Source organism: Acanthochromis polyacanthus, chromosome 23 (genome assembly GCF_021347895.1).
Source record: "Acanthochromis polyacanthus isolate Apoly-LR-REF ecotype Palm Island chromosome 23, KAUST_Apoly_ChrSc, whole genome shotgun sequence".
NCBI lineage: Eukaryota > Metazoa > Chordata > Actinopteri > Pomacentridae > Acanthochromis > Acanthochromis polyacanthus.
This window is the reverse complement of record NC_067135.1, coordinates 571,959-597,921: the sequence shown is the minus strand read 5'-3', so window position 1 is coordinate 597,921 and position 25,963 is coordinate 571,959. Positions and strand designations below refer to the sequence as shown.

Here is a 25,963-nt window from a genome sequence, read left to right as displayed (position 1 = left end):
ACAGAAGCTTAAGCGGGCAAAATTGCCACATAATAGTAAGTTGTTTCAGCTTGATCCAGTACTGCAGGAGGGTGTCCTCAGGGTGGGAGGGAGATTAAAAGCAGCTTCCTTACCTCATGACCTGAAACATCCTGCCATCTTGCCAAAAGATAGTGTTGTCACACGCCTGATCCTGAATCACTGTCATGAGAAAACGCAGCATCAAGGCAGAGGTCAGACCCTCAATGAACTGAGAGCAAATGGCTACTGGATTGTTGGTGGCAGCAAGGTTGTAGCAAATCAAATCAAACAATGTGTCCCATGCAGAAGAGCTCGCAGGCCTACAGAAATACAAAAAATGGCTGATCTGCCTGTGAACCGTACTGACCCCTCACCACCATTCTCATTTTGCGGGATGGATTGTTTTGGACCCTTTTCAGCTAAACAGGGTCGGAAAGAGAGCAAGAGATACGGTCTGATATTCACTTGCTTATCATCAAGAGCCATTCACATAGAAATGCTTGAAGATCTAACAACAGATGCCTTCATTAATGCATTACGGTGTTTTATCGCCATCAGAGGACCTGCAAGAGAGATCAGATCTGATCAGGGAACAAATTTTGTCGGAGCAAAAAATGAGTTTTCAAAGACACTAAAGGAAATGGACAAAGACAGATTGGCTGCTTATTTAGCAGAGAAACAGTGTGACCTTGTTATGAATGTACCTGATGCCAGTCACATGGGAGGCGTATGGGAACGGCAGATTAGGACGGTGAGGAGTGTTATGACTTGGACTCTCTCAAAGAGTGCTGGGAGGTTGGATGATGCATCCTTGAGAACATTTTTCTACGAAGCCATGTCAATAATAAATAGCCGCCCGCTCACCACTGACAGCATCAGTGATCCTAAAGGTGAAGAGCCGCTTACAGCAAACCATTTGCTCACCATGAAAACCTCTGTTCCTCTTCCTCCCCCGGGAAAGTTTGTGGCAGAAGATCTGTACGCCAAGAAAAGGTGGCGCAGAGTGCAGTATTTGTCTGAACAATTCTGGTGTAGATGGAAGAAAGAATACTTGACAAACATTACTCTAAGGCAAAAGTGGCATTCTCCACGACGTAATGTTAAGATTGGAGATGTTGTCATTCTCAGAGAAGAGGGATGTCCTCGCAATGAATGGAGACTGGGGAAAGTTTTGAATGTCTGTACAGATGGTGATGGTCTGGTGCGTAAAGCCACCATACAAATAGGTAACAAGAAATTAGGAAAGGAAGGTCAAAGGCTCACTAATCCATCTGTCATTGAACGTCCAGTTCATAAACTTGTTTTAGTGGAAAGTAATTAAATGTTTGTATTCACATCCACAAAAACATGTAACATGTACTTGTGTTGAGAGTTAGAGGAAACATTGTTGAGAGATTCTTCTCTCATATCAATTTTTTGTGTTGTTCATGAAATTGCTAAATTTATTTATGGTTAAAAGAAATCATAAATTGTAGCAATTTGGTGGGAGTGTAACTGTTGAAGTTCCACATTGAAAAGGAATTAACTCATATTCCAATGTTGAAAGGTTTGTTGTTGTTTACGATTTAATTTAATTTGAAATTTGTGAACATGCGGATATTTATTTTGAAAGAGTACCTGGCGTTGTCAGGAATTGTGGGTAACCGCGCTCTCAGAGCAAGGTCAGAGCTACCATGACAAGCTACACAACAGTTCCAGAGGCGCACACGTTTTCACGGTGTCCATACTTTTATGTGTCCACGGTGTCTGTATGAGGAATATATGTCGTCGAAGGAATGGAATTAAATTAAGAAGTGGACATCAGTATGAATCGTGGCCTTATTTGGGAACTCGTGTAGTTACACCAAGATTCCTCACAGTAGTACTGGAGGCCAATGTGATGCCATCCAGAGTAACTATTTGCTTTGAAAGCGAGTTTCTAAGATGTTTGGGGCCAAATACAATGACTTCAGTTTTGTCTGAATTTAGCAGTAGGAAGTTAAAAGTCATCCAGGTTTTAATGTCCTTAAGACAATCTTGCAGTCTAGCTAACTGATCAGTTTCATCTGGCTTCATAGATAAATACAATTGTGTGTCATCTGCATAACAATGGAAGTTAATACAATGTTTCCTAATAATATTGCCTAAAGGAAGCATGTATAATGTGAAAAGTATAGGTCCTAAGACAGAACCCTGAGGAACTCCATGATTAACTTTAGTATGCTCAGAAGAGTTATTGTTGACATGCACAAACTGGAACCTATCTGATAAGTAGTATTTAAACCAGTCCAGTGCTGTCCCTTTAATGCCAATTGAATGTTCTAGACGCTGTAATAAAATGTTGTGGTCGATTGTGTCAAACGCTGCACTAAGATCTAACAAAACAAGTATAGAGACTAGTCCATTATCTGATGCTATGAGAAGGTCATTAGTAACTTTCACTAGAGCTGTTTCTGTGCTATGATGCACTCTGAAGCCTGACTGAAACATTTCAAATTATTCCTTTGTAAGTGTTCACATAATTGATTTGCAACTGTTCTTTCCAGAATTTTAGAGAGAAATGGTAGGTTGGATATCGGTCTATAGTTAGCTAACACATCTGGATCTAAAGTGGGCTTTTTAAGCAAAGGTTTGATGACAGCAACCTTAAAAGCCTGTGGTACATAGCCTGTTACTAGAGAGAGATTAATCAGATCTAACATTGAAGAATTAATTAAAGGTAAAATCTCCTTGAAGAGTCTAGTTGGGATAGGATCTAAAAGACATGTTGATGGTTTGGATGTAGAAACTGTTGAAATTAGTTCAGAGAGACATATAGGAGTGAAGAATTCTAAAGATTCATCAGGTCTAACAGCCAATTCAAAAGCATCTGTGACATTTGTAGGAAGGGCCAGATTAATTTTATCTCTAATCAGAACTATTTTATGTGTAAAGAAGCTCATGAAGTCGTTACTGGTTAAAGCTAAAGGAATACAAGGTTCAACAGAGCTCTGACTCTTTGTCAGCCTGGCTACAGTGCTAAAGAGAAACCTAGGGTTGTTCTTGTTCTCATCTATTAAAGATGAATAATAAGTTGTCCTGGCATTACGAAGAGCTTTTTTATAGATTACTAGACTATTTTTCCAAGCCACATACACTTCCTCTGAATTAGTGGAATACCACTTTCTTTCCAGCTTTCGGGATGCCTGCTTTAAAGTCCGCAGCTGGAATTATACCAAGGAGCAAGTCTTCTCTGAGATAGAACTTTCTTTTTTACAGGTGCAACACTATCAAGAGTTGTACGCAGTGAGGCTGAAGCATTATTAACATAATAATCCACTTCTGTGGGGGTAAAATAATAATTGCCTTCTGATTTATCAGTAAATGTTGCTGAAGTAAACAGTGAGGGTATTATTTCCTTAAATTTAGATACTGAATTGTCAGACAAACACCTACTGTAATGATATTTGTTCTCAGCTGCTAAACAATCCTTTACTTTAAATTGAAATGTTATCATAAAATGGTCAGAAAGAAGAGGGTTCTGGGGAAATACTGTTAACTCTTCAATTTCTATGCCATAAGTCAGGACAAGGTCAAGAGTGTGATTAAAACTATGAGTTGGTTTATTTACATGTTGAGAAAACCCAATTGAGTCTAATAATGAATTAAAAGCTGTTGTAAGGCTGTCGCTGTCTACGTCAACATGAATGTTAAAGTCACCCACAATAATAACTTTGTCTGAACTGAGCACTAATTCAGATAAAAAGTCTGAGAATTGAGATAAAAACTCAGAATAAGGAGCAGGAGGATGATATATAACAACAAATAAAACTGGTTTCTGAGCTTTCAAATTTGGATGAGAGAGACTAAGAGTGAGATTTTCAAATGAGCTGTAATCAGGTTTAGGCCTCTGGTTCAATTTTAAACTAGAATGGTAGATTGCTGCTACTCCTCCTCCTCAGCCTGTGATTCCAGGAATATGACAGTTAATATGACTAGGGGGAGTTGATTCGTTTAGGCTAACAAATTCTTCCTGCTGCAACCAGGTTTCAGTCAAACAGAACAAATCAATCTGGTGATCAGTTATCAACTCATTTACTAGCAGAGATTTAGACCAGAGAGATCTAATATTTAACAGACCACATTTAATTTTCCTGTCTCTGTGTTCTGTTGAAATAGAGGTATTAATTTTTATTAAATTTTTGTGGTTACTATTTCTTTTGTATATTTTTGATTTGTGTAATTTATTGAATTTTGGTGGTCGGGGGACAGACACAGTCTCAATAAAGTTAACTGAATTACTGGAGGGTGACAGCTGTGAGGAAACTGCAGAGAGGTGTGTAAGACTACAGCTCTGCATCCTGGTCTTAACTCTGGGTTGTCATGCTTTAGGAGTACTAATAAAATCAGCCATATTCCTAGAAATGAGAGCTGCACCAGCCAAAGTGGGATGGATGCCGTCTCTCCTAATCAGACCAGGTTTTCCCCAAAAAGAGCTCCAATTATCTATAAAGCCCACGTCGTTTGATGGACACCACATAGACAACCAGCGGCGAAACGACGACATGCGGCTAAACATGTCATCGCTGGTCAGATCAGGCAAGGGTCCAGAGAAAACTACAGAGTCCGACATGGTTTTGGCGAAAGTACACACCGATGCCACGCTAATTTTGGTGACCTCCGATTGGCGTAACCGGGTGTCATTACCGCCGACGTGAATAACAATCTTACTATATTTACGATTATCTTTAGCCAGCAGTTTCAAATTTGCTTCGATGTCGCCCGCTCTGGCCCCTGGGAGGCATTTAACTATGGTCGCTGGTGTCGCTAGCTTCACGTTTCTGACTATGGAGCTGCCAATGATCAGAGTTGGTTTCTCAGCGGGTGTGTCGCTGAGCGGGGAAAAACGATTAGAAACATGAAGCGGTTTGTGGTGAGCCGGGACAGCAGGCTTGAGTTTAGGACTGTTTTTCCTACGAACTGTCACCCATCCTCCCGGCTGTTCGGGCGCTGCTAAGGGACGGCTAACAGATGCTACACTAGCTAAGCTATTGCGGTCCGCACCGGCTAAGGGGGCCTGGCTAGCTGCTAGCGGGTTATTTTCCATGGTGCGGAGCCGCGATTCCAATTCGGAGAGCCTCGCCTCCAGAACTACAAAAAGGCTGCACTTATTACACATATCGTTATCACTAAAGGAGGCAGAGGAATAACTAAACATGTGGCACACTGAGCAGGAGAGGGAGAGGGAGAGGCAGAAGCCATGCTAACAACACGACACAGTGCTGAAACAGGAAATGACGCAATACGCTCACCGTAACGTCAGACGTCGCCTGCAGGATCCTCCTCAATAATCTCACTATAACTTTGGTAATCAGGAAAGAACAAAATAAATCTCAGAAATATGAACTTTGAAGTAATTAGTTTCTTTAGTTAAAGAGTGTGTCTCTCTCTGTTCCAGCCTTCTGCCATAAAGTTTTACGACTTGTTATCTGATCTGTGGAATGCAGAGACGTCTCCGGCTGAGGGTCTCCTAAAGCTGAAAAGGGATTTTAGCATGAAAGTTCATTAAACAAACGTCCACAGCATATAATTGAAAGTCATTGTCTTTTAAAAAGAAGAAGTTATTCCAGGGGTTTAAATGTTCACAGGAGCTCCATCCTTCTGTGAATGAAAACCTACAGAAATACAAATGTCTCAATCCTCCTATAGAGATGGGTGTTGGTCAGTGCTGAAGAGAGAGACAGCTTATCTGAGTTTTGATCAGCTCAGGAATTCCAGGGCCTTTGCAGTCTTGCTACATTTTAAATGCGTGTTTATTTTCTTTTTAATGAAGCACTTAGTCTGAGCGTACACACGCACACGTCTGAAAATTTAATTTTCAGAGGGCAAGTTTTTGACACTGATTAGGGATAACCCACAGCTGCAGTGGTTGATGACTTTTTTTTCCTCACCCTGAAGTTTGTCACACTACTGTGGCCCAGAGGAGATCAATCTGATGAAATAAAGCTTTTAAAACCCATTGAAGACATTTTTTATGTGTCAGGCTCCAACATAGCCTGGTTTTGTGTAAGGTGATGGTGGTTTTCACTTTTTACTCTGGTAGGCCTAATCCATGTTCTTGATGTGACAAATATATATCCACCATAGATGAATAAAGCAGCAGGTAACACCTAAAACCAAAGGAGGAATACTTTGGAAAAAAGGGGCAACTTCATGTGGAGATGTTTCATCAAACACTCAAACTTTGAATGAAAAAGCAGAAAAAAACATGTAGGCCTACAGAGGAAATGTCATTTTTATTAGAGATGATAGTGCTACTGTGGCCTACATTTAAATAAGGGAGAAGACACAAATGAGCTGTACACTAAATAGTTCTCTCATCATTTGGCCTCACCTTTGGATTCTCATCATGATCAGATTGGACCGCTGGTCAAAGGAAGGTATTCTTTATGGAAAACTGTGGCTGTTGTGTCCTGCTTATTTTAACACAATCTGTGCCTGTTCCTGTTACGTGTTGACTGCACTTTGAGGGTGAAAGAAGACAGAAAATCAGATATTTCCAAGTATTTACCGCTGGTGGATTCCAACCCACGGCGCAATGAAAAGTAAAACCACATTTAATCTACTTAACTACACTCTAACCACTGATCTACAGTTACACACTGTGACAAAATGTGTAGTGTAATATGATGTAGTTTGATTCACGGTTATTCCGGCGTTATTTAAAAAAGGTCTCAATGTATGTCACCGAACAAGAACATCACTGATTACAGATCAAGATGAATTTAATGTGTAACATGCGGTTCACAGGCGTCTTTCTGAAGCTCGTCAGAACCTTCTCTGACATGGAGCTAAAGTAAGCTTGACTGTTAGCCTGCCCCGGACCAGGCTTGTCGCTCTGGCTGAGTTACCATGGTTACCAAGCCAGGCTAGCCCTAAGCCTTGTTGGTGGAACAAAACTCTCACTAAAGTTAGTTAGTTGCTGCTGGACTTGTCTGCTGCCTTTGACACCGTGAACCATCAAATCCTCTCCACACTCTCTGAGCTCGGCATCTCAGGTTCTGTCCTGTTGTGGTTCAAGTCCTACCTCACAGGCAGATCCTTCAGAGTGTCATGGCGAGGGGAGGTGTCAAGGTCACATGACCTATCAACTGGGGTTCCTCAGGGGTCAGTGCTTGGTCCCTTACTCTTCTCTCTGTACACCGCCTCACTTGGTGCAGTGATCCACTCCCATGGCTTCTCCTACCACTGTTATGCTGACGACACTCAGTTTTTCCTCTCTTTTCCACCTGACGACACAACAGTTTCAGCTCGGATATCAGCATGTCTGGCTGATATCTCCACATGGATGAAGGAACGGCACCTTCAGCTGAATCTGTCTAAGACTGAACTCATGGTCTTTCCAGCTTGTCCATCTGTTCAGCCTCAGATCAGTGTCCAACTTCACTCGAGCCTACTTGTGCCCACAAACTCAGCCAGAAACCTGGGTGTCATGATTGATGACCAGCTGACCTTTAAGGTCCACGTGGCCTCAGTTTCTCGATCTTGTCGTTATGCCCTCTACAACATCAGGAAGATCAGACCCTTCCTGACCCAACAGGCCACACAACTTCTGGTTCAGGCTCTTGTGATGTCACGCATTGACTACTGCAACTCTCTTCTGGCAGGTCTCCCTGCATGTACAGTCAAACCTCTGCAGATGATCCAGAATACAGCACGTCTGGTCTTCAACCAGCCCAAAAGAGCTCATGTCACTCCCCTGTTCATCTCTCTTCACTGGCTTCCAGTTGCAGCCAGAATCAAATTCAAAACTCTCCTCCTGGCTTACAAAAACGGCCCCAGCCTACCTGGATTCCCTGATCCAGGTCTACTCCCCTTCACGCCCACTTTGCTCTGCACGTGAGAGACGCCTGGTGTTCCAGCCCAGCACGGCTCCATATCTCTAGCCAGACTCTTCTCCTCTGTTGTTCCCAAATGGTGGAACAAACTACCAAACTCCGTGCGTTCTGCTGAGTCCCTTTCTACTTTTAAGAGACAATTGAAGACTCAATTGTTCAGAGAACACCTCGGCACTTAATCTGACTCCACCTTAGGGGTAGAATAAGTCAGGTGGTCCAAAACCCAACACTTATTTAGCGCTGACAAAGATAAAAAAAAAAACAAAGGGGGGGGGGGGTGGTTGGCAATTCTTCTGCAAGTTGATGGCAACACCTTTGACCAATCGCACTTGAAGCACTTTTTGCACTTACTACAGGTTTTTCCTTATGTCTGAATTCTTGCTTGTGTTGTACGTCGCTTTGGACAAAAGCGTCTGATAAATGAAACTGTAGAATTGTAGAATTGTAGCGAAGCTGACCGAAATAAGCCAGGCTTAGACCTAAGCCAGCTTCGTGGAATACCCCCCTGAACCATCACCAGATGTTAAACACCTGACAGGATGTCAAAGATCTTTGTGAATGAAGAGGGACGTTTATGGAGTGATCAGTGATGAGTCAGACTGTGGTCTCTGATTTTATTTCTGGATTCCATCATTTCCTCTCACCATTCATAAAAATACGTGCTTTTATTTCAACAGCACATTTCTTTTTACCCTGTGTCGGAGATATTTACATGGATATAGACTTTATTCAGGAGTGATGCTGACATTTTTCGCAGAGGCTTTCTTTATCTGACATCTTTATTGCACACACAGCCAGGTTTGGTCGGGACAAATCTGCGACCAAACGTCTGGAGACGGAAACTATCACCAGTTAAAGTGGAACAGTGGCACCAATACATGAGTATCCCGTCATAAACTTTCGTCCATATGTCGGACCTGTCTGTAAAACACACCAAAGTGAAACATAAAATTTTACAGTTAATAAAGTATGGCACTGAAAATAACATCTGTGGTTAACAGAACAAATTACAGCTCTCTACCAATCAGCATCGGACACATGACTGCGTCTTTAATCGTTCTCCATGCAGAACCTCCTGACATCCGTTATAGAACAATGTGGAGCTCCATTATTTCTGTGTAGGTTTTTCCACTCTCAAACTGAATGAAATAGGAAAAGGGCTGAAGTACAGCCGTTCTAGATGTGTTCATGAGCCAGACCAGCTTTAAACTTTTCTTAATCAGCGACTTCCGGTGTTGGAACAGAATAAAACAGCTGTATTTTGTATTTTAGGTTAAAATGCTCGAGCAAAAATCCAACACTGTGTTTAGGTTTTAAAAATTGGAAAACAACCAGCACTGTTTAACAGAAAAACGGATCAGCGAACCACACATGTAGTGTACTGCTATCATCATGGATGTTTCCTCCTCCAGGTCCAGGATTCTATCAGGACTTCAGCTGCAGTTCTTTAATCTGACCACCAGATGGAGACAATATTCCTCCTTTTTCTAAACTTTTCTTTTCTTCTTCATAGAAACCAGTTCAGACTGTAGGTCCAGCATCGTTCTGTTCTCTGTTTCTACCCAAACATTATAAACTGTCCTCTGTGTTCCTGGCAGTGAAGACATCAGAGGTTCTGTTGGTCTGTCTGTGGTTCAGCTGTTGTTGAGTCTTTTAATGAGGAGCTTCTTTGTTTCCCTCACAGATCTTCTGCTATCATTTTCACCTGATACTATAAACCACATCAGCTGTTTGCGGTTTCATGTCCTTCTTTACTGGAGCCTGAAATCTGCTTTAAAATGAATTATATTTAATAAATATTAGTTAAATGTCAGTGATGATTCCTTATCCTCAGTTAAACCCAACATAGCAATTGGAACGAGCAGGGGCAGGTAAGTGACGTAGGATGTGGTAAGTGACACACTTTCTGTAAGACGGATAATTCAAACAAAGCGCGCTCACACATCTGCTTGTGGATTTACTTCCCCTAATCCTTCAACTTTAAAATAATAATAACAATAATAATCGGTAGAAAGTGGAAGTAAGTGTCTTTCAGATCCACTCTGGAGCACAGCGAGGAAGATTTGGCCAGCCTGACGGAGTTCATAGATCGCTGCTACGACACGCTCGTCATGGGGAAGCCAAACCAAACCTCAACTCCTGCCGGAGCTAAAGCTAAGAGGCTCCGGGATGATAATTCATCTGAAGCCATTTCTCCACCTGGGAACGACTCGACGGATGTTCTTCTCTCTATAGATAAGAAATTGTCCAGTCTCGACGCTCGTCTGAGCCTGCTGGAAGTGCTCCATCAGGAATTCCAGGCTATACGCCAGTCCCTGGAATTCAGCCAGCAGCAGGTGGAGAAGCTGACGACGGAGAACACGAGCCTCAGAGAGTCGGTAAAATCCCTCACAGAGGGGTTCATCCGACTATCAGAGGAAAATAAAAAAGTTAAAGAAACTGTGATTGATCTCCAGTCCCGGAGCATGAGAGACAACCTGGTCTTCTCTGGAATCCCGGAACAGACGGAGGAAGACCCCGAGTCGACGGTGAAGAATTTCATCCAGACTCACCTGAAGCTCCCGGAGGAAACCGTTAAAAACATCGCTTTCCTCAGAGCGCACCGTCTCGGAGGGAAACAACCCGGAGAGCACAGGCCGAGACCCATCATAGCAAAGTTTGCTAACTACAAGCAGAAGGAGCAGGTGAAGCGTCAGGGCCGGGAGCTGAAGGGAACCAACTTCGGCGTTAACGATCAGTTCCCTAAAGAGATCCTGGATCGGCACAGAGCCCTGTTTCCCATCAGGAAGAAAGCTATAGCTGAAGGCTCTCGTGCTGTCATCGCAGTGGACAAACTGTTTATCAACGGTCAACTGTACCGCGACCGGAACACCGGAACGCTCTTCTGATGTCTGGTGATGTGCTTGATCTCACTCATAATGTCATTATACACAACACTGCCATAAAATAATTAATACTAAAGTTAATTCCCGTCTTCACTGCACTGCTCACAGCACCAATGTCCTTTTTAAATCATATTTTATTTTTTTCACTGTTACTCGTTTCACTTTTCTCTCTTTTTCTTTCTCACCTTTTCACAGTTCACCATTATTTCACCTGTTATAATCACTTAAACCTCACACACAGACATGAGAATAGGAATCTGTTGACACACATCAGCACTATACACAGCTCACATAAACACATTTACTTAAAGCTTGTTGGAACAGCACAACCACGTTTGAAAATATTAAACAGGGTGATTGAGAATGCACACTTAGCTGGCATGTATGCACGTATGTGGCCCCTTTCAGATATAAGCTCTGCTAATATGCATGTAGCACTTACTTTAGTTGTTCAGTCATGAACGCACTAAGGTTTGTCACTTGGAATGTGCGTGCAGCTGGTACAGGGGAGAAGAGACTGAAAATCAATCAGCAGCTGCAGAATTTACAAGCAGACATTGTTTTATTGCAGGAAACTCATTGATCAAATTCATCATTGGATCTTCTTCCATCAGCACAGTTTCCACATGTGTACTCAGCCTGTTATAATTCCAGGCAAAGAGGAGTAGCAATCCTTATAAATAAAAGACTAACCTTTGGTATTGATAGCACAATTGCAGACCCACAAGGCAGATTTATTATAGTGGTAATATCCATCCAAAATGTTAAACTGTGCATTGTGAATATATATGGACCAAATGTTGATGACCCCTCCTTTTTTCACTCCCTCTTCACTTCACTTGATGGTTACTCAAATAACACACTGATTATAGGAGGGGACTTCAACATGGTGTGTGACCCGGGAATGGACAGGCTCAGTACCACAGGAAACCAGCGAGTGTGGCGATCCTCAGAAACAGTTCAACAATATATGAAGGATTTTGGTCTTTGTGATGCGTGGCGTTCTCATCACCCTACCGTAAGAGAATATACATTCTTCTCTTCAGCTCATCGTTCTTACTCTAGACTAGATTATTTCTTAATTAGCAACACGCTGATGAATGACATTTCACAAATCAAAATCCATCCCATTACCATTAGTGATCATGCACCTGTATTATTTATCTTTAAAAATAAGAATAAACCCCCATCTACAAACTGGAGATTTAACACATCATTATTTAAAGATCCCGAATTTATCAGCTATGTTAAAAGAGAATGGTCTATATATCTAGAAGATAACGACTTACCAGAAACATCAGCATGTCTTCTGTGGGAAGCAGGAAAAGCAGTTTTGAGAGGAAAAATAATATCTTTCTCTTCACATAAGAAAAAGGAAGAGGTCTCAAGAATCTCAGAGTTAGAACTTCTAATTCAATCCCTGGAGGAAGCTTATCGTGTTTCTCCAGAGGAGCACACGCTGAGGGATATAAGACAAGCTAAACTTGAACTTAATGAAATTATAGATAAAAAAACTAAATTCATGGTGCAAAGACTTCACTTAGAGAACTTTGAACATAGCAATAAATCTGGTGAATTTCTGGCCCATCAATTAAAAGTAAACAAAGAGAAAACAACAATCCCTGCTGTCAAAGACCCAGATGGAAACATCAGCCATGACCCAGATAAGATAAATGATACCTTTAGAGATTTCTATAAAGGATTATACAAATCACATATAAAGACAACAGAAGAGGACATTAATCAGTTCTTTAGTTCAATTACTCTACCAAAACTACAGCATGAAAATAGATTGGTGTTGGATTCTCCTCTGTCAGTCGAAGAACTTTATAAATCTCTGCAGCATATGCCGAACAGTAAAGCACCCGGTCCAGATGGCTATCCAGCTGAATTCTATAAAGAATGTTGGACGACGTTGGCTCCCACCTTTCATAAAATGGTAACAGAAATTAAAAACAAAAAATACCTTCAAATATGAACTTAGCCAGAATTATTTTGTTATTAAAACAGGGTTAGGGTTAGGGCTAACCTTCCGGGCCGGTCCGTGGTCGTCCTCGTGGTTTGGTGGCTCGGTGGCTCGGGTCTCTGCTCTGGGATTGCTGCCGGCTCGCCTGGGTCTTGTGGGCTCTCGGGCCCGCTTCTGGCCTTCACGGAGGTCAGAGGTCATAGTTGCATGATCACAGTCACCACTGCACCGTACTCTGCATGTGGACATAGCAACCATGTTGTCTTGGGGGGTGTTAAGTTTGTCCTGGTGCCAGAATATCAAAAGACATGTTTCCTCAGTTTGTGTGTTTCACATAGATGATCTGAATAATTACTAGCTGTGTTTCCTAACAAAACCCGTAGGATGTGTTCCGGTGTGTCTTTGTTAAGGTGTACTAGCTTGTTGTCTGTTGTGTCGGTTTCAATTGAAAGATAATTGTATTCTTGCACTTTTCCTTTTCTCCTCACTATCCCCCCTTGTTGTTTTTTTTTCTTTCTCTCTTCTCGTTTCTTTCTTCCTGCCTTTTCCCTGTCAGGTCCGACAAACTTATGTATATTTAACTAATCAACAAGTATTCAATCTAAATAAATTACTGAACAGTATCAAGGGGAGTCTTATACTTACGAACTCCCCTTGGAAAAGCAAACTTGTGTGGCACAATGCAGCAGCCAGATCCTCATTCTGCCTGCTCTGCTGCCGGACAGGACACAAAAAAATAAATAAATAAATAAACCCAACATAGCAGGAATCCTTCAGGTTTCTATTCCTTCTGTAGCCTCATATTATTTGTAACCTTCTCGATCTCTGTTGGCTTCTTGGACCTCCTGAAAGTGGTTTTTGGTTTTGGTGTCGAGTCTCTCCAGGTTCTAGGAGTTAGAGGTAATAAAAGGTAAACCTGTCTGGTTGTTAGTTTCCTGGTTCTACCTCCAGGAACACCTGCTTTACCTCTGCTTTGATAGTCCTTAGAAAACATCTGGAGGAATCAGAGCTTTAAATAAGGTGGCTGTTATCTTTTCTATGTCCTCTGGGAAAGAACAGGTTCTATGGAAACACATGAGTTTATCAGTCCTTTATTGGTGAAAGCTGCATGTGTCTTTTGTGACGACCCTCCATCTCAACACCAGCTGTGCCTGATCAGGACTGAGGGTCACCATCTGACTGAGCACATCTGCAATCATTTAACCGCTCTCCCTTTTCAGCCAAAGGGTCCTCGCTGATGGGAGTTGTGTCTGTGGAGCTCCAGCCTCAGTGGGTTTTGGTGTCGTTTGTGCCTGAACAGGATTGTGAATTAGTTTGACCAGGCAGTAAACATTTGTTGTTCACCGTGCAGTGGTTCTCTCCATGTTGTATCAATAATGAACTTTAAGTCTGATGTACTGAAATACTTTCACATTTATTAAAGCTGCATGTTTCAGATGTGTTAAAATAGAAGTTTATTTTGGTTTAATTAATAAAAGTGATTTATTTCACCACCAATAATCAGTGTTTTATGAATTTAAATGTCTAATGAACAGCACCATCCAGCTGTAGCTACACCGTTTGTCTCCACAGGAACCAAACATGCAGCTTTTATAAGCAATTTATTTCAATATTTCCGTATTTAGAACTAATTATTTCATTTTACAACAAGCTGCTCTTCAGACCAGCAGCGTCTGAATCACAGGATCATCAACAGAAAGTGTTGGTGCTCAAACAAAACACATCCGGTGACCCGTGAGATGACATCACATCATCACTTAGGATTACATCATCATCATCATTAGCATATTCACACAACCTGATGTCAGTCTGAGGAGCCCATTGGACCAGCAGCTGCACCTACGGCACTCTGGGTAACAGAGTCCTGGGGTCACAGGAGGCTCCGCCCACGATGTACAGGTGTGTTACCAGCTGAAGCTTTAGCTCCACCCTCAGAGGGTTTATTTATTCAGGTAATGTTGATCTCCAACCTGTTGCTAGGAGCCGAGGATCATGGGAACTGTAGTCCAGACCCAGACTCTGATGAGGACTGGGAGGTCAGGGGGATTGTGGGTACTGTAGTCCTCCTGTTCTTTAGGTATTTGTGGGTTATGTCGTCCTTGTCAGCTGCTAGAAACTTTGGGTAATGTAGTCCAGAGCTTTTTGCTTCAAAATGGAAGTGCTTCAGTTTGTTTTACCTCCATGTTGTTGCTAAGCAACCAGAAAGATGGCAGCGCTGAACACAGTCCAAACTGCAACGGAGGAGGAGTGTGGGTGTTGTAGTCCATATTCGTCCTGGCACTGAGGGGTTTAGGGAGTTGTAGTCCCACTAGAGGAGCTATAGGCTGCATCCCAAACCACCCCCTACACACTACCCCTACACACTATCCCTACACACTACCCCTCCGTTTGCGCGTTCCCGTGGAGGGTCCTCCATATTAAGGGCCGTCCCAAACCGCGTAGTGTGGAGGGAGAGTGGACTGTTCAGCCCTTAAATAGCGAGTCTGCATCCATGCTCACTCTGAACAACTTTTTCAGGAAGTGCAACGTCCAAATGGAGGAGGAAACAAACATATTGATGTGAGTTCCACATGCGTTTATTTCTCCCACGCCTTTTTCACACTGACAGAACATCACAAAGAGTGGTGAAAAAAGATAAAACAAAAGAAACAAATCTTCTTCTCTGCTGATGTTTGATTTAATTGTGCACCCCCTGAGACCTTAAAATTTGAACACAACTGACATAATTCGTTCATTCATTCATTTGTTGGATCTGAAATGCCAGATAATAGGATTGGAAAACATGTGAGTGAAAAAAGTGGGACGCTTTCGTCTTCTGGAAGCAGCAGCGATCCTTGTTAGTTGCAACCTGTGCCACAGCGCTACAGCCATGACAGTAGGCGTCTTTGTGTTACCATGGCGATGACGTCTTCCGTTTTCCGGTGAGGCGACAGGGCGTCCCATTCCTGACGATCGTATTTATACCCTCCCCCTTCAATAATAGGTGCCCTCCACAGCTGTGAGTGTGACTTCTTTTGGAGTGACACTCGGTAGTGGAGGGGGAGTGTGTAGGGGGCGGTTTGGGATTCAGCCATAGATAGTGAGAGTTTAGTCACCATGAGGGGAATTTAGATTTTCATCCCAGCTGTGAGTGGTTTTGTGCAGAGGTGGATTGTGGGTCATGTAGTCCAGCATGAAGTCTGTTGTAGTCCTGACCAAGGAGGATTGTGGGTGCTGTAGTCGAAGCAGATGGGAAATTAGAGTGTTGTAGTTCAAATCAGGAGCATTGTGGGAGTTGTAGTCCAGAGAAAGGGAGGTTTGGATATTCAAGCAGTAAAGGACTGTGGGAGTTGTAGTCCAGTGGTTGACACTTTAAGCCCTGAATAGACTGTGTGTTTGAGCCCCATCGTTGTATTTACAGTCACACAAGTCTTTATGTACACGACACACACACACACACACACACACACCATTTTCACATCACAGAAATCAATCACTCAATAAATAAATAGATAATCAATAAATAAATAGGATAATATAAATACTTGAATACCAACTGAACTCTACAGTCTCTGACTGGTTAATTACTGATAATACATGATTATTGAACCAACAGGCAGCCAATCAGATGACAGGTCTGTCCTCTTCTCCTGGTCACCATGGCAACAGAGCCCATTAAATCGCTGAGCTTGATCTTTATTGTCCCGTAGAAAGAAAGAAAAGGATGAAAAGATGGACGCCGCTCCGTCGGGTTCCGCTGGAGGGATGGCGGTTTTAATGGAGATGGTGTCCAGGGCTGGCAGTGGCCAATCAGAGTCTGTCACGGGCAGGGACCCAGATGTAGGGACCGCTCTGCTCCTCGATGACACCTTTCACCTGGTGGTACACCTCCTCGAAGCTGTCGCCGTGGACGATGGCTGGAACAGACAAACCATAATATCAGCAGGGAGCTGTGGCTGCTGACCCTACCTGAGATCTACCTGTAACCTACCTGAGATCTACCTGGAACCTACCTGAGATCTACCTGGAACCTACCTGAGATCTACCTGGAACCTGCCTGAGTTTTACCTGGAACCTACCTGGAGATCTACCTGGAACCTACCTGAGTTTTACCTGGAACCTACCTGAGATCTACCTGTAACGTACCTAGAGAGCTACCTGGAACCTACCTGAGATCTACCTAAAACCTACTTGGACATCTACCTATAACCTACCTGAGATCTACCTGTAACCAGCTCACCTGTGAAGCACTCCAGGAAGTCCTGCTCCAGTTTGATGGCTCGATCCAGAGCTTTCCTGGCCTGGTCTTCCGACAGACGCTTGTTCAGGTCCCTGAAGACACGAGACAGTCTGAAACCTGAAGACTCACCTGTCCTCATTAACACACCTGTCCTCATTAACACACCTGTCCTCATTAACACACCTGCCCACATTCACACCTGTCCTCATCCACAAACACATTCATTCCTAAAGTTCTCCAGAGTTCTGCAGCAGTAACTCACAGGATGTTCTCCAGAGATCGAGGTCTGATGAAGATGGCGACTGGATGCAGCAGCGCCGCCTGCAGCCTCCTGACAGCGTTGGCCGACACGTCCAGGATGCAGTGTTTCCCCTGAAGGACAGCAGAGGAGCATGATGAAGGAATCCTGTAGCTACAGAGACCTTTTGGTGTCTCTGTTTCATTCCATCTAACATGGTTATCCACTATTCTTTAATCTGTTGTTATTTATTACTGTCTATGACTTCCTCTTACCTTCTGTTGTCTGTCAGATCTCTTGATTCAACCAGCTTTGGTTCTTTGTTGTCTTATCATCTGTTACTGATCAGCAACCTTACGCTAATGATCCACTATTCACCTTATATTTACATACAGCCCCTCCCTATCCTCAGACCATCCCTATAAAATGCACAATTCTGATATCCTTTTTAATTTTACAACCCAAAATATTTTAATACATTTTTTGGATGAAGGCATTCAGGTTCTAATTTACAAAAACACTTTTAATCTCATTTCTATGGAATCTTTCTTAAAGCATTTAAAATCAGAACACCCATCACCATGGTAACCACAGCACCTCTGCCTCGCCGTAGTTTCAGGCCGTCTCCATGGTAACCGCTCACCTGCTCAGCCACCTGCCGGACGCTCTGCACTGACGTCCCGTACAGGTGGTTGTTGTACTGTCCCGCCTCGATGAAGCGATGTGACTGGATGTCCCGCTCCATCTGTTCCCGTGACGACACAAAGTGGTAGTCCCGCCCATCGACCTCGTAGTCCCTGCGGGGGCGGGTCGTATCTGCAGGAAGAAGGAAGGCAGCGTTACATCACTTCCTGTCTCTGTTTCCACGTGTTTCTGTTGTGAGCAGGAACGTACGAGGAACACAGGAGCCGAACTTATCGGGGAACTCTGACAGCAGGTCGTCGTTGACTCGGTCTTTGGTCGGACCCAGGATGATGACGGGACGAGCGTAGTCCACTGGAGACAGAGGAGACTTTATTTAATTAACTTTATTTAACATCTTCTACAGATGGTGAGCAGAGCAGAGACAAAACATGGAGATAGAAAAACATCTACAGGATGAGGAGATCATAAGAGCTCCAGCTGGTTTCTCCTGGAGCTCCTACCATCACCAGGACCTAGATGACTGAGAACCTCCACAGAGTTATGAGGAGACAGCATTAGTTCAGAGTTTAAATTTGAGAAATCATGTTTAAGTAAAATAAATAGTCAAATAAACGGTTCTTTCATCTGATTTCCATCGTTCTGAGTCCTAAATTAATTCTAAAGGAGGTTCAGCTGAATGAAACACTGACCTTCGATCTGAGTGACGAGCTCGTAGCTGTGGACGAATCCTTCTCTACCTGCCAGAAGAAAACACACCTGTTCATCTCTTTTCAAAAAGTTTGTATGAACACAGAAGGGAAATGAAAAACCTCAAATAGAGATAAGATGTTGATCTGAAATTCAGGAGTAGAATCAAACTTCAGTCATTGTCCTTCCTGTCCTTCTGTCCATAACTAGTCTAACACTAGGACTTGTTTGTTCTTTGGATTTGAAGTGGTGGACAGACTTCCAACCAAAGAAGTACAGGAGTTTAAATCCCAGGCCAGATTAGATGTAGAATCCCTCCACTGAGTTCAGGACTGCCCTGCTGTCTCCTCCCAGCCAGATGTACTCAGAAAACCTTCAGAGGAGGTTTTAGGTATTTCTGGGTCAGTGATGTTCTCCACATTAAAGCCTCCAGAGTTCTCGTCTTCAGCAGTGTTTATCATCTACCCATCATCTCCGTCCTCTCACTGAGACATGAATGGTTCAGAGGAGATCAGTCCTTGTTCCCTTTGATATCCTCGTCGTCTTTATTAACACAAGCTGGAGATGTTCTCCTGCAGCCATTCCTTTCATGGAGAACATCACGTGGTGGTCAGTTTCCAATCGGTTCCTCCTCCATGTCCAACACTTCCTGTCTACTCTGACATCACTGACCCCCTTCAGTCTGTCCATAATAGATTCTGGTCCTCCTTCTATCAGTCAGTGAAGCTACATTGTCCAGCTCCTTCTCAGACCACTCACCTCCATCTGGGACTAGAAACATCTACCATTCTTCTACAGCATCATGATCATAATTACTGACACCTGTCCTCCTATCTGAAGGCCTCAACACGTTCCTACATTCCAAACTTCTGGAATCCACGTTTCTGTTGACCTTCCTTGGTTCTCGTGATGCACAGAGTTTATTTTGACATGGACCAACATGGACCAACAGGTGAAGTTATGGTCAGCTAGCCATCCTACTGTGTCCAGGATCTAACCTTCCTCAGAATCTACAGCCCCTTGTGGTCTTCAGACCTTACTAATCACTAGTTCACCACAGACATAACAGAGAAAACTCAGAAAGTTTGTTTGAAATTTGTTCCAGAAACATTAAAGTCAGGACCTCATCTTGGTTCTTCTTCCACTCTGAGTAAGTCCTGACCTCATCCAGACTCAATCATCTTCTCTGGGTTCTCCAACCCTTAGACCTCTGTTACCTCCACTCTTTGATTGATGGGATCAGCTGATCCCTGATGGACCCTTTCACTAAACCTAATCAGGTGAACCCAGAGATCCCCAACATGACGATCAGGAACGTTCAGTAAACACCAAACTACACACAACAAGAATGTATTAAAAATTCATCTCAAAATATGAAACCATCTAAAAACTCAACATGTTAGAACAATGGTTTTACCTTTATTCTTCATCCGAGACCACTCCTTCCTCTCCACTCTGAAACACAACCACAGTTAGTGGACACACAATAACACAATAACACAACAACACAATAACACAACAGCGCACTGTTAGTGGACACACAACAACACAATAACACAACAGCACACTGTTAGTGGACACATAACACAATAACACAACAGCACACTGTTAGTGGACACACAGCAACACAATAACACATTGTTAGTGGACACACAACAACCACACAACAACACACTGTTAATGGACACACAATAACACACACAACAAAACAAGAACACAATAACACAACAACACACACAACAACACACTGTTAGTGGACACACACAACCACACAACGACCCAGTGAGTTACAGTGATTTACAGTGTGTTGCTACAGTGTGTTACAGTGTGCTACAGTAAGTTTCAGTGTTACAGTACGTTACAGTGAGCTACAGTGAGTTACAGTGTGCTACAGTGAGCTACAGTGTGTTACAATGAATTACACTGTGTGTGACAGTGTGTTACAGTGTGTTACAGTGAATCACTGAGTTTCAGTATGTTACAGTGTGCTACAGTGTGTTACAGTGTGTGACAGTGTGTTCCAGTGAGCTACAGTGAGTTTCAGTGTGCTACAGTGAGTTACAGTGTGTTACAGGTGCGTTACAATGAGCTACAGTGTGTTACAGTGAGTTACAGTGTGTTACAGTGTGTTACAGTGAGCTACAGTGTGGTGTTACAGTGTGTTAGAGTGTGTTATAGCGTGTTAAGGTACGTTACAGTGTGTTACAGTGAGTTACACTAAGTTACAGTGTGCTACAGTAAGTTTCAGTGAGCTACAGTGACTTACAGTGTGCTACAATAAGTTACAGTGTATTACAGTGAGTTACACTGTGTGTTACAGTGAACTACAGTGAGTTACACAGTGTGACAGTGTGTTACAGTGTGCTACAGTGAGTTACAGTGGGTGTTACATTGAGTACACTACCTGTGTTTAGAGGGGATGTATCCCAGCTCCTCCAGCTCCCCCTGCTGGTTGACTCGTCTCGCCTGCCACCATTCGTCATCAGAGCTGTCAATCACGTGAAGAACCTCCCCAAAGTTAAAGTCCAGAGCCTGTGATAGGACGCCACAGTCCCACTGCTTATCGTAGTCGAACAAAGCCCTGGAACGAGAACCGTTAGTGGACCTGGACCTAGTCTACCTGGTTCTGGTCTACATGGTCCTGGTCTACCTGGACTTGGTCTAATTGGACCTGGTCTACCTGGACCTGGTCTAATGAGACCTGGTCTACCTGAACCTGGTTTACATGGACCTGGTTTAGTTGGAACTGGTCTACCTAAACCTGGTCTACCTGGTCCTGGTTTACCTAATGGTCTACCTAGTCCTGGTTTACCTGGTCCTTGTCTACCTGGTCCTGGTTTACCTAGTCCTGGTTTACCTAGTCCTGGTTTACCTGATGTAGAAGGTGCGGTTGGTCCTCAGACTTCCAGAAGAGCTATTCATCATCTGCTCCCTCAGGTCATGGATCTTAGCTTCAAAACGGCTGTACTCTGGACACACACACACACACACACACACACACACACACACACACACACACACACACACACACACACACACACACACACACGTTTTCATGTGTATATTTTTTCAGAATCTCAGTCCAGTTAAACTTCATGTACAAACAGAAACAGATCCATCCAATGGACATCTGGTTCAGTCTGTTACTGTGTGGTAGTGTGTATTATTGTATATTATTGTGTAATATTGTGTATACTATTGTGTTTTTGTTGTGTTCTCACCCTCAGGTCTGTACTGAGCCACTATAGTCACCGTCTGTCCAGCGTTCTTCAGAGCTGCTGCTGCCTGTTCATGAGTAGCATACCTGAGGTCCACACCGTTCACCTGCACACACACACACACACACACATTTATGAACCTGGTTTCAGTTCCTGTGTTTGACCACCAGGTGTCACTCTACAGCTTTATAGTGTTATTACACCTGGTACTCACACTAAACATCTGGTCTGCTTCTAAAGCTTCTGTTCTGGTTCTAAAGGCTCTGGTACTCACACTGAGGATCTGGTCCTAAAAGTTCTGGTACTCTGGAGGATGGCGAAAAACATGGCGGCGCCCTGTAAGTAAGCTCCCGCTCGGGCTCGGGCATTCCTTAATCTTTTTGATTGATAACTGCTTTTGAATCAACTTTCAACAGTGTACTGGAGGTAACACAGACTTTGCGAGTAAGTGATTGTTTTTTTTTCTTCTTCTCGTGAATACTACTGACCTATTTGCCCACTGTTGCCATACTCACAACAACTAGCAGCTGACGCAAGTGAGGCTAACCGGCAAACATGCCACAGCCTCAAACGAGAAGAAACCCCGGTGGGGAGGAATTGGAGGACCTTAAAAAATCCATGGATACGTTAACGATCGAACTAACAGAAATAAAAGAGCAGCAAAACAAGTGGAGGCAAAAACCTGAGGAGGTGGACGACATCAGGAAATCTCTCGACTTTCTGCTGAAAGAAACGACTGCAATCAAGGAACAACAAAAACAAATACTCAGACTAATGGAGGAGGTCAAACAACTGAGAATCGAGAATGCAGCAAAAGATAAGACGATTGCGGACCTGGAAAGGAGAGTGGAGGAATTGGAGCAGTACTCCAGAATCAACGATGTAGTCGTCACGGGGCTGAACATCAAGCCCCGGTCGTATGCTAGGCTGTGGCCGGTAACAGCGGGACGGAGCCCGATGATCTGGATGTTACCTCCGTGAACATCAAGTGGCAGCCTTTCTCAAGTCCAGAGGGATTACACTGGACCTGGATGACATCGAGGCCTGTCACCCTCTCCCCAGGAGAAGAGAAAAAGACATGCCAGCTTTAATCATGAAGTTTATAAGTCGGAAAAAGAAAGTCGAGTTGCTTAAACAAGGAAAGAAACTGAAAGGGACAAATGTGTATCTTAATGACCATTTAACAAAGAAGAATGTGGAAATAGCTCGAAAAGCCAGGTTCCTACGAAAGCAAAATAAGATACAAAGCACTTGGGTGAGTAACTGTAAAGTATTTATCAAGCTTAATGGAGTCCCTGAGCAAGCAAAAGTTTTAGTTGTAAGAAGCATGGAAGAGCTAAATAAATATGACTGAGACTGCAACGTACATGAGGTACAAAACCTGAACTACTAATGGCAGCTCTTATCAACTCACTGACAGCAACAGCGTTTTAGGACTACAACATATAGACAGTGTTCACCTTGAGCTGGAGTCATTTGCCAGCACTCATGCAAATGAGCAAGATCCAGACTGTGAATTGGACCCTGACAAAATGTTTTTTTTTTCACATCATGGCATTGATTGTAAATATTATTTACAGGAGGAATATAACATGATTAATTCAGAGAACTCCCTGTCAATAATACATTTCAATAGTAGGAGTATGTATGCAAACTTCAACCATATTAAGGAATACTTGCAGCATGTCAAACATTCATATAGTATCATAGCAATATCAGAAACATGGTTTAATGAAAACAAAGGTATTCTGTTCGAAATGGATGGTTATGAATTGAATTATGTGAATAGAGTAAACAAGAAAGGTGGTGGAGTGGCTATATATGTCAGTGATTCTATTAAGTATAAATGAGTGGAGAGTATGTCACTAACGGTAAAGGATGTTTTGGATTGTGTCTCAACTGAAATTGATTGTGAAAAAAATAAATATAATCATCAGTTGCATATATCGGCCACCTGGTTCAAACATGGAAACTTTCACTGAATGGATCGAAAAACTTTTCTCAAATGTAAATAAGACTGTATTCATTTGTGGGGACTATAATATTGATTTGATGAATCCATATAAACATGCATTAACAGATGAATTTGTTAACAAAATGTACAGTATGAATTTATTTCCAACAATAACTCGGCCCAGTAGAGTTACAGAAAACACAGCCACACTGATAGATAATACATTTACAAACAAGATAGAAAACATAGAAGTTAGTGGTTTAATGGGATGTGACATATCTGACCATCTACCTGTTTTTGTAATATACGGTGATATAGTAAAAAAGGTATTAGTCAAAATCCCTTATATGTGAGGACAAGATCTGAGGACGCAGTAAATACATTTAAAACTGACCTTTTGGAATACAACTGGAATTGTGTGTTTATGGAGGGCAATGTGGACAAAGCCTATTGTGTTTTTTTAGAAAGGTTTTGCTCATTATATGACACACATTGTCCATTGCAATTGGTCTATGAAAAGAAAAAAGTCTCCAAATGTCCATGTTTAACCAAAGGTTTAGTAAACACATGTAAAAAGAAAAATTATTTGTACAAAAAAATTTTAAAACTGCAAACAAAAGAAGCTGAAAAGTGCTACAAACTGTACAAGAACAAACATTATGAGAACAAAAAGAAACAATACTACTCAGACATATTGCATGAAAATAAAAACAGTATGAAAGGGATTTGGGGCATTCTAAATGGGTTATTGAAAGCTGATCAAAGAAACAAATCATATCCTGAGTGCTTTGTTATTAATAATGAAGAAAATTCTAATATGCAAGTTATTGTTAATAAATTCAATGAGTTTTTTGTGAATATCGGACCAGAATTGGCAGAAAAAATCCCAAAACCTAGTAATGTACAAGAGGAGTCACTTATAGACAGGAATTCAAAGACAATGTTTCTGTCGAGTGTAAATGAGTTGGAGATTCTTAACATTGTTAATAAATGTTGATTGCCACGGTATAGATATGATCATAGTAAAAAAAAGTAATTAACTCTATTGTAAAACCTTTAACTTATATTTGTAATCTATCGCTTCAGACTGGAAAGTTCCCAGATAAAATGAAAATTGCCAAAGTAATTCCTTTATATAAAGATGGATCAAAAAATATCTTCACAAACTATCGGCCCGTCTCTCTTCTCCCTCAATTCTCAAAATTCCAGAAAAAATTGTGAGTAAAAGGTTGGATAATTTTATAGATTTACGTGGAATATTGAATGAGAGTCAATATGGCTTCAGAGAAAAGAGATCTACTACAATGGCAATTTTGGAAGCTGTGGAAGAAATGACAACAAATCTTGACAAGAAGAAATTAGCAATTGGTATTTTTATTGATTTAAAGAAGGCTTTCAATACAATCAATCATTCAATTTTACTAACAAAGCTCGAAAAATATGGTATAAGAGGAGTGGTGTGGAATTGGATGCAGAGCTATTTAACAGAAAGACAACAGTTTGTTAAAATGGGGGGGATGGGAGTCAGAATATCAAGGTATAGTCTGTGGTGTGCCTCAAGGATTTATACTGGGTCCTAAATTGTTCAATCTTTATATAAATGATGTCTTTAATGTATCTAAAGTGTTAAGAATGATACCATTTGCTGATGATACCAATACTTTTTATGCAAATGATAATTACACTGATCTTGTTAATATAGCAAATCAGGAATTGGCCAAAATCAAGTCATGGATGGATATCAATAAGCTTTCGATTAATCTAAATAAAACTAAAGTAATGATGTCTGGTGATTTTAGATGTCGAGAGTGTTCAATTAAGATAAACGGTATTGAAATAGAAAAGGTGTCGGAAAACAAATTCTTGGGGATAATTATTATAATATTTATAAGCTAAACTGGAAACCGCACATCAGACATATTCAAAATAAAATCTCCAAAAACATTGCAGTGATAAATCGAACCAAATATGTACTGGAAAACAAAGCTCTTCGCTTGTTGTACTGTTGTCTGGTCATATCTGACATATGGGATTGAAATCTGGGGTAACAATTACAAAAGTTCTTTACATTCTCTGTTCATGCTCCATAAACGAGCAATTAGAGTAATCAACAAGGCTGGATATTATGATCACTCGAATAAATTATTTATGCAATCGAATCTATTAAAACTTTTTGATTTAGTTGATTTGTATTCGGTACAACTATTATACAAAGCCAGTAGATCATTGTTACCAGCTAAATTACAAAAACTATTCACATTAAGGGAAACGGTATATAATCTGCGAGGATATCTT

General features: G+C 42.0%; 1 protein-coding gene across 5 annotated transcripts in view; it reads right to left on the bottom strand.

The window, feature by feature from the left end:
• Positions 1-14,291: 14,291 nt before the first annotated feature.
• LOC110968805 (disks large homolog 4-like) overlaps positions 14,292-25,963 on the bottom strand; it is a 39,683-nt gene continuing 28,011 nt past the window's right edge. For 3 of the 5 annotated variants that reach the window (XM_051944000.1, XM_051943999.1, XM_051944002.1), the window contains 10 exons: positions 21,718-21,820; positions 21,369-21,465; positions 20,901-21,077; positions 19,914-19,951; positions 18,499-18,546; positions 18,059-18,160; positions 17,808-17,980; positions 17,189-17,298; positions 16,927-17,018; positions 14,292-16,603 (listed from right to left, as the gene is read on the bottom strand). In XM_051944000.1, coding sequence (XP_051799960.1) covers positions 16,497-16,603; positions 16,927-17,018; positions 17,189-17,298; positions 17,808-17,980; positions 18,059-18,160; positions 18,499-18,546; positions 19,914-19,951; positions 20,901-21,077; positions 21,369-21,465; positions 21,718-21,820 — 1,047 coding nt within the window. In that variant the 3' untranslated portion in view covers positions 14,292-16,496. Of the gene's footprint in view, positions 16,604-16,713; positions 16,740-16,896; positions 17,074-17,109; positions 17,299-17,807; positions 17,981-18,058; positions 18,161-18,498; positions 18,547-19,913; positions 19,952-20,900; positions 21,078-21,368; positions 21,466-21,717; positions 21,821-25,963 lie in introns of those variants that run through there. The other 2 variants (XM_051944001.1, XR_007939774.1) reach the window with 2 other exon arrangements.